This window comes from Leucopleurus acutus (assembly GCF_964270905.1).
Source record: "Leucopleurus acutus genome assembly, chromosome: 8".
Lineage (NCBI taxonomy): Eukaryota > Metazoa > Chordata > Mammalia > Artiodactyla > Delphinidae > Leucopleurus > Leucopleurus acutus.
The window spans coordinates 11,578,192-11,590,910 of NC_139151.1; the positions used below are offsets into that span (position 1 = coordinate 11,578,192).

Sequence of the window (12,719 nt, forward strand, 5' to 3'; positions counted from 1 at the left end):
GGTGCGCACCCCTGGGGTGTGTGAGCTCCTCTCCCCCTCCTCCCGGAGGCCCCGACCCGCCTGGGTACCGCCTTGCCATGCCCTGCATCTTCCACAAGGGGGAGCCCCCGGAGGGCAGCAGAATTTGGGAAGCGCTGAAGTTTTCTCCTCCTGTCCTCTAACTGATTTTCGCGTACCCAACTGTTAGATTCCTTTGTTGCAATGTTGGGGCCTGAGCTGACACTTCTGGAAGCTTCGGGTGAGAACCACAGCTGATATGCCATCTTTTCTGGTTTGTTGTTATTTACCTAGCATCATCAACTAAGGTGGAAAAGTAACAAAGAGCTTGAAGACTTTCATGGATCCCAGGCCCTGGATGGAGGCAGGCGGCTTCAGACAGCATCAGACAGAGAACCAAGAAAGCCGAGGGGCAGCTGGAAGGTGCCTGTGGCTGCCGAGCCCAGGTAGGTACCCGGGAGAGGACGATGGAGGGGCACACGGGGCACAGAGCCCCTGATAGTGGGAAAAGTGGATGGACAGGAGAGACGGAGGGGGAGAAGTGCAGACAGGACCTGAGAGATTGAGGGAGAGTGAGGGAGGAGTCCCAAAGGGAGTGCAGAAGAAAAACTGCTCGCTCGCAGGTCGTGATGCAAAAGACTGACCACAGAGCCCGAGAGGGAGGGTTTGGGGGCTGAATCAGAGACTTAAACTTGTTTGAAGTTGGTTCCAACTCAGCTGCCCAGAAACTTCACAGGACATTGGAGGCCAGGAGTTTGAGAGCAAACGCTCAGTTGCACAAGCAAATTCAAAGTGAGTAAGTGTGCCTGGAAGTCGCTCTCGCCGTTATGGTTGTGTGTCACAGGGCCACACCTACGCCGGCCTTTTGACCTAAACGAGGAAGAACTCTGGTCTGACGGCAGTGTGTTCAGGTTCTTCCCACTCTGAACCAATGTCTCAGCTTTCCCTCCTTCCTTCCAGTTTCCCACAGTTGCTCTCAGGAATGACTAGGAGTCAAGTTCTCATTCTGCCATTTAGTGAGATTAGCTTCAGCAAGGAAACCTCTTGTCTCCGTTTTCTTTGTCTATAAAAGGGAGATAATAATATATTACTGATGAGCCTTATAGGATTTTTCTGAGGGTTGAATAAGTAAGATAATGTGAATAAATGCTCTTAATAGATTATGATTGCTAGCCAAATAAAAGATGGCATTAATAAAAATTAGTTAATATACCCTTACTACTCTCAGCAGGGTATTTTCTTACGGAGCTTTGGAGGAACCTGTGTGTGTGTGTGTGTGTGTGTGTATCTGTATAGATGCGTGTCTTTGGCAGATAAGTGGGAAACTTTGTGTTCTTTCCCTTTTAGCCATCTTCGAATGTTCTTTTTCCCAGCCTCGGCTACATTTTTCTATGTCTCAAACATGCAGATAGTGATTGATGGTGTCTGCTTTGCTCCCTGGAAGAGCGGTTTGGCTGTGTCCTGGACTCTGTGCCGCCCGAGTCAGTGTCACACCGTGTCTCAGGCACATGCTCAGACTGAATATGCTTGGAAGAAGCGAATAAGAGGCTGTGTTTTTAATCCCGTCACCATATTCCCTGCCTGGGATGTTCTTTCCAGTCCGCTTGTTACTTAACTCACTAAAACCCCTCACGTGGGAAACTTGGGTCTGCATCCTGAGTCAGGCTGGTTGAGGCGACCTGTGAAGGCTGCTGAGGTTGGCTTTGATACCTGTGGACACATTCACCCTTTCTGCGGGTTCCAGATGAGTGTGGAATACGGGGAAGGCAGTGTAGACTGGGAGCAAATCCTTGGACTTCACTGAGCCAACCCTTCCCCTTCTGTCAGGTGAAGTCCTTACTACCCTTCCTTGCTGCATGCAGATGTAGGTGTGAAGCACTCCTGAGATTATATCTGAGCACAGCAAAAGTTTGTCACTCTACAGTGTTACGTAATTATAAGGTATCATCATTGTTACTCTGCTGCAGGTTTTTTACTAGTGATTTATCCGTATTTTACAACTTGCATTATTTTAAAAGCTATCTTTCCCCAGATGTTAATGTACTCTCCTTTTCTTCTCCACCAAATGACCGATAAATATTTACAGAGATGCTAAATGATACACCTACTCACCTTCAAGAAGTCGGTATCCCATCCAAATCACGTGTATACATGCACAGTGTGTACATAGACTGTGTTTTTCCACAACCTCCAAGCACGTGTGTATCCCTTCTATTTTCAAGCACGTACTTACTCCCTTTTTAATATAAAATATATGCAAATATATATTTGAGTAAAAGACATATGCTGACATTCACACAGCATACTTACTTAGAGAACAGATTTAATGGGCAATAGGAAAGACACATCACCCTATCAGCATTCCAGCTCTTTTCGAGTCCAGAAGTGACCACAATACACAATTCGTGTGGTTAGAAAAAAATCATGGATCAATTTCTGCCCTGTTCCTAGTAATGAATATCAATATCTTACATCTTGCAGACAGACTCTCAGCAGCTTTAGATAATTTTAAATGAGTTTTTTTTTTAAATACACTTGCAAAGTCAATTATTTTGAATCTCATCTGAAGCAATTAAAAAACATCCTGACATTTAAGGTGATACTTTTTTCCCAAGTAAAATAATTATAAATAATACTAATTATGAGCAAATCATTCAGTTACTCTCAGTCTGGTTCAACCTTTAGGCTAATAAACCAATCCATTAAAATTCATCTTGCTCAAAGGACCAATTTGTTCAAAAATATAGCGACCTTTCACCGCAAGTATGATTGATATTTTCTTCAACAATAATCAGAGCTGTCTTTCCCAGAAGAGAGTGTGGTCAAGTGGTAGGTGTAGCAAACTAGGGTTCTTTTATGCCTGTCTCAGTAATACTTCTCAGGTCCAGAAGGATGTTGATGAAGGTGGTGATGGTAACACACAAAACTAAAACTCTGATTTCAAAAAGCACCTAAAAAAGATGTCTGTAAGCCTCAGGACAGTTGCTCACAAGAAGTGACAAAATCATTAGCACTGGGAAAGATTTTAGTAAGCCCTTCTGTCTGCCTCTGGGGTTTCATTTCCTCCAAAGATGCAGGGCAGGGATTTGCAAATATGGCCCATGGGCCAAATCCAGTCTGTCACCTGTTTCTATAAATAAAGTTTTATCGGAACCAAGCATATCCTGTCATTTGCATATTGTCAGTGGTTGCTCTCCTGCTATAAAGGCAGAGTTAAGTAGTTGCAGTAGACCCCATCCAGTCCACAAAGCCTAAAGTATTTCGTATTTGGCCCTTTACAGAAAAAAGTTTGCTGACTCCAGGTGTAGGGTCATGAAAACAAAAACAAAACCAGTTGTCTCTGAATTTACGCAAACAACTAATATTTAAGCAGCGCTTTACAGTTTATAAAGTCTGACCACGTTCTTTTGCAATTCAAAGGACAGAGAAATTGCAGACTTTTCCGTGGTCATTCAGCCAGTAAGTGGTGTGGGTAGGACTTAGCCTCTAGAGAGGGAGGGGCCCCGCCCTGATGGCAGCCTGGACGGAAGCGGCCTGTGGAGGTGGCTCTCAGGGGGAAGTGATGGCCGTCCATCTCTTTCATCTGCGCAGAAGTGCTCGTTGCTGAAAGACAGTTGAGGAAGCAAAACTCTTGACATTCTGTTCCCTCTGTATCTGACCTTGACATGGGTGATTTTAACCTTGTTCTGCTTCTGCCTCCCTATTCTCATAACCAGAATGGTACGAATAGACAAAAAGGAGAGGAAGGTGCTTTGCTAAGCTTTATTGCTTCAACACTCGCTTATCCGCACTGAAGGAATGTGTCCACCCTGAAATTGGCACTGGGGCACGGATATTCTGAAATAGCCAGTAAGAGCAAAGTCTTTGTGGAGTATGCCATATATATATATATATATATATATATATATTTTTTTTTTTTTTTTTTTTTTTTTTTGCGGTACGCGGGCCTCTCACTGTTGTGGCCTCTCCTGTTGCGGAGCACAGGCTCCGGACGCGCAGGCTCAGCGGCCATGGCTCACGGGCCCAGCCGCTCCGCGGCATGTGGGATCTTCCCGGACCGGGGTACGAACCCACGTCCCCTGCATCGGCAGGCGGACTCTCAACCACTGCGCCACCAGGGAAGCCCTATGCTATCTTTCTTAAAGTTTGCTTTTTGAAATGGCAATACCTCTCAAGTATGTTTTCCTTTTACTGGGTTTATGGTCAAAATTATATTTTCTCACTTGAGCTTGTTGTGTCTACTAGCAAGGTAGGCCACAGGAACTGGATATAGGAGGAAGGAAGGCTGGGATGAATACCTTGCCTTTGAGATCTATGGATATAAAGCAAGTTCTTTGCAGAGACCAAAGACTTTCTGAATCATATATTTTCTTGGAAAGGAGGTAAGGGAAAAAACGAGAGAGATGAGAATAAAAAAATTCTAAGTCAGACCTTTCCTGAAGATTCTGAGCCAAAGATAAGGATTTCAACAATTGATCTAATTCAGGTTTTCCTCTAACAATGTTTATTTGGAGTGTGCACTCTGGCACGCACCACTAGGAGTTGAAGGAGTATCACATTGACTAAGATTCAGATATTCTTCAGGAACTGATCTCTCAGAGAAATGAGCATGCGTGTACGTGTCTATAATGCAATTAGAAGTAATTAATGGAAAGGGAGCACAGATTAAAAAATCTGCGCATGCTCAAAGAGACATTATTCTTCCTTATTGGAACATCACTGATGATACTGTGGAGGAAGTGGCATTTGGTGAGACTCAAAGCGTATGTAGATTTTAGACATTGGGAAATAGTAGGAGGTGGGCATTCTAAGAGGAGACAGGGAACAAAGTCACAGAGCAAAGTATAGGATTTGTATGTGATCAGAAAATCGTTCATCTTGTTGGGAGCGTATGGTTATATAGGCATGCAGGAAGGTGTGGCAGGTGGAGAAGGTCAGAGCCAGAATCTGGAGGGAGTTGTAGATTAAAAAGTTTGGTCTGTTTTCAGTTGATGATGAGAACCATCGCATATTTTTCTGCAGGAGAATTACATGATCATACCTGTGATTTATTGGAAAAGAGTGTAACAGATGTTTGAAAAGAACTTGGATGCAAGGTCGCAGTTAGAAGCTAGAGCAGTGGTCCAGGCAAGGAGAATAACGTTAACTCCTTTGTCTTGTGCTGTGTTCGCAAGAATGCTCCTCTACAACCTGACTGTCCTAGGTTATGGCACTGGCTGGGGGCTTTCTGAGGGCATTTATTTAATGACATGTCAGTGGCATTTACTCATAAAACCAAAAAGCCATTGGGGCCAGAAATAGGGGTTTTGGTTACTTCCCCAGACAGGATGCAGTTGGGGTGATTATACTTGTGATTCATCGAGGTCGGGAAACAAGTCCTCCGCAAACAAACACCCCTCCCCTCCAAGCCCAGTGACTCACAGCTTCTTCAGTTTGGAAAGCTCTGGAGTCCAGGCAGAATGTGAGGTATGATGTTAAATCATAAATCCTCAGCGTTCATTGTTACAAGAGAAACATTTTTATTCATTCTTATGATCACTGAAGCAATAAACATCGAGTGAACTCTTACTGTTTTAGGCACAAGGACATGGAGCTATAAAAACATAGTTCCTGCCGTAAAGTGTTTTCCAGTTTACCTGGGAGAACAGATATAACATAAGTAGAGTATCCCATAAATGTTATAATAGAGAGATGCAAACAGTACTAACGGGTCAGAGGAAAGACCTGTAACTGCTCTGGGAAGGGAGGAGTGGCATTGGAGTTGGGTCCTGCACAATGACTGTTCATCATGTATTCATTCGCTCATTCAGCAAATAATTATCGCGCACTTACTATATGCCAGGCACGGTTCTAGACAAGAGATTTCATACTTTCATGGCGCTTGCTCTCCAGCAGGACAACTTGGGTATTAAATAGAGCTGGGAGCCAAACGAACAAGTTGCTACACTCAGGGAATTTACGTTCTTGTAGAGGAAGATTACGGAGAGTGGCAGCTAACACTTCGCTCCAAGAAAGAGCAACAAATGCAAAACGAAACATGAAGCCAGCCCTACTGGGAAAGAATGGAGAAAGGAACTGCAGGTTTGGGGGTATCCAGTATGACAGGAGGGCTTATTTATAGACCTGAAATCGGAGGCACAAGTCTCCATGCTGTTCTTTGGCTGGAGTTGACAGAAAATGGAGACTCTTCTCACATGGAGGCACACAGCACTGGGTCCCCAGACATTCTGATTCTGCAGTGCCTCGCAGGCTACTGGGGCCACTGATTCAGGAATCTGAGCGCTGTGGTTTGGACTCACTGATGATTCTTCCATACCTTTGTCTGACTGTCCTGCAGTGGCCTAGTGGCCATGGAGATAAAAATTTAAGACACTGGCTGCCTCCTTGCTTAAATATTCAGGTCAAATTCTGTCACAGCCAACTCTGTCTTGGAGGTCATGCTTGATCCTCGTTTTATCAGGTTGTCTAAAATAACCTGGCCATGAGGTGGTTATTGTTATGGTACTCACTGGAATGGGATCTGACCTATATAAGGAAAAGAAGTAGGACAGGAATAGCTCTTCAGCCCATCACAGACTTGGAGAAATCCAGTATAAGCAACTGCAGAATCACAGAGCTGGACGGGACTCAAGGTGACCTAAGGTGATATTGACACCTGCCTCTAGGCAGATATATGCCTGTCTGGAAATTTAATATAAATTCTAGAAGTCATTATTTTAACAATACGTAAAAATTTACCCATCGTGAATAGTATAGTTCCCTTCAGGGCAGTGATGCTGCCTAGCCTCGGGCAGAACATCTTTGAACCTCCTATTTTACAGTAGACCTCAGAACCCATAGCATATCCTTTTGGATATACTGAGTAGGAGGAAATGGTTGTCTTTGGAGGCTGTTTTGCATTTTCTAAAAACCAAGTGCCGTATCCAGTTGGTCCAGCCGAATGATACCATTTTTGATTAAAAATGAATTTAAATGCAGTTATGAAATTATGAGGTGACATTTTTGTTTGGCTCGTAACCGGTTCAGAGGAGACTTGTCAGCACTTGCAAAAGTAATAAGTACATATTCTCCCAGATGGCTCATTTGAGGGTCTGTGAGCTCTGGTAAGCTGTACAGCTTCTCATTCTACTTGGTGAAGTACTTGAGGTCAAGGAGTGTGCCTTGTCTCAAAACACCCACCTACCAGGTGCATGCCAGGGGCTCGTTATAGAATTAAGTAGAAAACAATAACATCATCACTTTACAGTCGTATCATGAATCCTTTCCCCATTGTGATTTTTTCACCAAATGTGAACCCCGTTATCACTTCTTACCTTGAGGCTAATTACCCAGCACATGGCAACAAGGGCAGCAGTCTGTGTGGATACAGCACTGTTCTGGGAAGAGAGTTCAGCTTCTGTTGTGAGTCGTATGGGTGACTTGGGGAAAAGTGCTCAAGCCTGTGTCCCCATCTTTAAATAAAGAGATTGAACTCGATGACGGGAGAAGGTCCATTTGAGGAATAAAATATCGAGTAGCTACTTGGCGCCTATCTCTGCATGTTGTGGGAGGTATTAGTAAGGTCTTAGTGTGGATCTGGAATCTTGTGTTTGCAAGTGACAGAAAACCAGCTTGACTAAGTTGAGGTAGAAAACCAAACTTCAGCAAAGGCAGGGGTCCAGCAGACTCCAGACATCACCAGAGTCAGGGACTTGAGCACTTCCGCGACACCCTTCCTCCGACTTTGTCCTCGGCTTCTCTCTCCCAGTCAGCTCTGTTCTCTCAGATGTGCCTCCTGGGTGAGCCTGAAGAAATTTTCAAAACCTCTGGGAAGTCCTCTGGGCCAGGGGAACAAGATACCGCGCATGACTTGTAGCTGCTGTTAGAACCATGAGGTTGGCTGGAGAGAGGGGCAGCTCCCCCAGAGAAGTAGAACCCCTCTAAAGCCTGCTGTCGCTCTTTGCTGCCCACTCCCACCCTTTTCTCTCAGCTCCACGCCCATTGGCTGGGGACCTTCTACTCTTCTTGAAACTTCTGCCCAACTTCACTGTCTCTGAGGGCCGAGCAGCACAATCCCTACCTGTCCACACTCCCAGAGCACCCTGAACCCGTCTCCACCCCGGAATGTCGCTTGTTGTGGTCTCTTGATCGGTCTTTCTCCCTCATGAGACTGGGAACTCCTCAAAGGCGATAACTGCCTTAATTGGTTTTGTGTTACTTTATGTATTTATTAGATTGCTTATTTATTAATCATTGACAATCTACTGTGTACTAGATTCTGGGGATTCAAAGTGAAGGAACCCAAGATTGCTGTTCTCAAGATGCCCAAGGTCAAGTGGGGACATGATAAACAGACACTTGCAGTACAGTGTGGTGGTGTGAGTCCTCCACAGACAACCGCATTGGTGCTCTAGGAGCACACGGCACACAGGAGAGTCTCCTCCCTAAGCGAGGACAGGGGTTGAGAAGTCCAGAGAGAGTTTCCGAAGGTAGGAAGGGGCCACCCCTGGTCTGTGCTGGATTCTGTTGCATAGGATTGAACCTGGTTGCATAGGGTCTAGAGGGAGGGGACATTCTTCAGGGGTCTCTGAAAGTACAGTGTAACCAAAGGCTTATGTTTGAGTGGGATAGATAAGGCAGATAAAATTAAATAATAATTGGTTATTAATTCATTAAATAATTGGTATGTAAGACAGTTTTCAATAAAGTACTAGTTTTACTAGCACTTTGCACAAGGAATACAGAAAAAATTGAGATTACCATGAACTTATGAGGGACATCCTTTGGAGCAGGTGAGCAGTGCTTCACTTCATGGGGAGTTGACAGTGCTGAAATCAGAGAGGCTGGGTTTCCATCTCACTCTGCCAGCTATTAGTTTGGTGATAATCTCTCAATCTCTAATTTCTACATCATAAAATGAAGACACTAAGTTCCACCTCTCAGAGTTATACTGAGGATAAAATAAGACACGTAAATGAAAGTACTTCATAAACTGTAAAGCACTATACAAACTTAAGTTATTCTTCAAATCCGTTTATTGTTACAACAGAGAGTTCTTGACTGACAACAATATTTGGAAATATGAAAAAGTGTATAAATACCGTTACATGGAAAGATACAGTGTTCGCATTGAGAGTTATGTTAATTTTGCTCACTGGCTAAGCATTGTGGTTAATGCCATTGCAAAATGCATCACACATTAACGAGTTGACTGACTTTTCCTGTATCTCTGACTCTGAGGATAGTGCAGTTTGACTCAGCTGGCCATGTCACAGGGTAGGAATTAAATCGTTTGGATGTAGTGATTATAAGGTGTTCTCTCCCCCAAGTGAACTGTATTTCTGTAGACAGAAGGTTCGCCTAAGGATTTCCCTCTAGCTATACTACTCTAAGAGGTGAAACTTTCCCTTCAGTGCCTCTGTTTTCTCCTCTTTGAATAATCATAAATAATGATAGTACGGTAAAGAGTCACCCTCACACAGAGGATCTGAAGAAGTGTGATCCCATTATATTCTGTGTGAATTTGTCTTAGGTTCTGCTCAGACGTGGGAGAGGGCAGGGAAGTACAGCCAGCAGATACAGAATGACCCGCTAAAGGAGTCTGAACTTTGAGTCCTTGAGTATATCTCAGAGACTAGGATGAAATACTAAATTTTAGTTGTCCCAGTGGTTTAGGCACACGGTATAAATAATCTTTCGCTCCATGTACTCCTCCAGTTTTCCAGAGTTCTTGGCCATCACCTGGGAAGGAACCCCTGCCTTGTCTCCCACGGACACCACCGAGGCCAACCTGGAGCTGCCCATTACAGGAGAGAATGACCCTACCGCTTGTTCATGTTGCTGTGAGGGTAGCCCTGAAAATCATGGAACGAGGCATTAGAGATTTGTCACTCATTCAGTGATGAACCCAGAGTCCATGGAAGTAAAGGCTTATCACTCCCAGGCATGGGGTCAAAGCCATGGCCAGTTGGTAGTTTTCTTTCTCCACCTGTTATTCAATTTACCTCAGCTTTCTAAAAGTTATGTAAGGAAAGAGAACATGGCTGCTTTTTGGAATACTAGACCTATGAGATAGTAGTACAAGTTCCACAAAATAACAGGGTATTTCTAAGGTCAAACAAGTTTGAGAAATTCTGAATATGTCCCCAGTAGAGATACAAGATGTACATGCACATGTCTAAGGCTGCAAAAAATTGAACTCAGCTTTCCCAAAGTTATTTGACTCTAGAACTGTTTTATTTAGTAATATTCATTAGCATCTAGAGTGCCTCTTTTTCTTTTTCAGTACAGTTTGGAAAATGCTATTTTCAGAGGAGCTTCAGTAAATCTTCCTATTAAAGGCTGAAGTCTATGTCTTAGATTGAAGAAAAGTTGAACATAGGTTAGATACGACCTTGTAAATAGGGAATACTTGTCTACCATCCCCAGGATTCTTTTCAACAGCCCATTCTTTATTAAGTTGGAGGTTTGCAGGCAGGGGAACTGAAATAAGCATTGGCGTTCTAGTTCATTCATCCAGTAAAGCTCTATTTTCAAGATTAATTCAGAAAAAAAGTTTTTCTTCTTTTTCATTAGACTGGCTAGATCTCATGGAAAATCCCTTGAAAATGTTGAAATCGATGCCCTTCCCTCCCCTCTGCCCTTTTGCCTTTCTTTGTAGAGAATAAGTCTGGGTTTGATTTATAACTATTATGGTTTGTATTTGATGGAACCCTGTGGAAACCTATTCGCCGAGGGAAAGAGTAATAACTAGTAGTTTTAGCTGTAATCACAGAAAAATCCTTTCCTGTCCTTCAGTCTTTTCATTGCTCTGTGATCATAAGCTATACCTTTAATGAAACCTTTCTAATAAGTACTAAGGTTGTGTTCTCTTTCCATAGGTTCTCCAAAGTATGTTTTCTTCCTACTGACAAAATAGTCAGGAAGATAGTGGAAATGGAATCAACTCCATTCATCATATGCTTTATTTTATTCCTCTTCTCAGAGTTCATTGATGAACTTTCTTCTCTAGTCACTGGTTTCCCCTGCATTGCTTCAGAATTTATTCATTTCATAGGATGTCATATTACCTGTGGTGACACAATGCTTTGCAACTGACCTCAATCCATTCATGTATGTATTTTCTCTGCCAACTAGAACTTAAAGCTTATTAGAGGTAGGTACAGTGTATTTACATCTTTCGCATCATCTTCAGAGTCTCATTCGTTGTACAGAGTAGACATTCATTTATTTGAATTGATTTAAGAATAATTTCCATGGAGTTGAATGTGAGTGAGGATAGCAGCTCCTCTTTGGGGCTTAATATCTCTGTGCCTAGAACATAAATGTTGGAGTCCACCTGGCCTGAGTTCAAATGCCAGGCCAAAGAAACATTAATGTGTGCCCTTGATCAGGTTACTTCCCTGAGCTTCCATTTCCTATACATAATGGAGAGAGTCTGTCTACCTTTTTTAAAGCACTATTGAGGATAGTAGTTAATAGTTTAAGTTCTGGTGTCAGACAGATCTGAGTTTGAATCTCATCTCTGCATCTTACTTGCTACATGACCCTGAGCAAGTTAGTGAGCCTCTCTGAGCTTCATTTCCCTCCTCCTAGAGCTGGGGTCCATCATAGAATTTATCTCATGGAGTAGTCTGAGTTAAATAAAATAATGCCTGTAAAACTTAGAACGGTACCTCATACCTAGTAAGAATTCAGTTAATGTCAACCATTACTATAGAAGAGCCCCTAGCATACCTGGCACTGGTGGGCTCAAATGACCTTTAGTCCTTTCTCCTGCTAATTCTCATCTTTAAAATAGTTGCCACCAGCAGACACACTTTTTAGACCCGTTGGCTAATGGGACTTCAGCATAACTTTTGTGTATGAGAGGTTCTCTGCCTCTTTTACCTGTCTTAAATGGCACCAAAGTCTTCTGAAGAAAAGGCTTTTATGCGGGGGAGATCATGAACATCTGGATTCAAAAGAGGTTACATTCTTAAAGGGAGGTGGGTTGGAGATATTTTTTATTAAACATAGCCATTTTGTGATTTGATTTCCCCAGGATATGAATCAGAGAGAAAAAAACTGAAGTTTTGTCCCAGAAAAAAAGGGGAGGACAGGCAGAGGATTTTTCACTGGTAAGGCAATTTACACACTTGTCCTTTTCATAGTGACTCATGGTCTGTGATACATTTCATAGCGATGTCTATGAGTTTCCAAATCTGGAAGAAGACATATCAGCCAAATAAGGGAGAGAGAAGAAAACAGCCTTTTAATCCACCTAGTTACCATTCACAGAGCTTTAGACGTAGAACTCCAACAAATGGCTATTCCAGCACCCCACGTTTAGTCACATCTTTAAACCCATTGAGAGGAAGAATTAGCTAATCACGTCCAAAATATCTTCAGCAGACCAGCAGAGGAATTCAGTCTCTAGCTCCAGTGTTCTAGAAAAAGTTCTTTCTTCCCAATCTCTTCTCTTCCCCAACCCTCCCCCTTTCTTTCTTCTTTTTTTTTTTTTTTGCTATAATTTGAGGCTAAATCTTCACTCTTTTTTAGCTTTCACATTGTCTGACCTAAGTCCATCTTAAAATGAGTTTGTAAACTTTTTAAAAAGTTATTAAAGCTTACCCCTTAGTCTTTTTATTTTACTATTTAAGCAGTCTCAACTCATTTAAAAAACTGGCTTAAGTCCAATTTTTTCCCTACTTTACGTAATTTCGGGTTACTATTCTGAGGGTGTTCCCCAGATACTCTAATAA

At 42.8% G+C, this 12,719-nt stretch overlaps 1 protein-coding gene across 2 annotated transcripts in view; it reads left to right on the forward strand.

Annotated features, from left to right (window-relative positions):
• LOC309965672 (uncharacterized protein) overlaps nucleotides 1–12,719 on the forward strand; it is a 210,839-nt gene that overhangs the window by 164,833 nt on the left and 33,287 nt on the right. For both annotated transcript variants that reach the window (XR_014326404.1, XM_082845313.1), the window contains one exon: nucleotides 292–443. Coding sequence is in view for 1 of the 2 variants with exons in the window: in XM_082845313.1 (XP_082701439.1) it covers nucleotides 292–443 (152 nt within the window). In the remaining variant the exon portion in view is untranslated. The remainder of the gene's footprint in view (nucleotides 1–291; nucleotides 444–12,719) is intronic.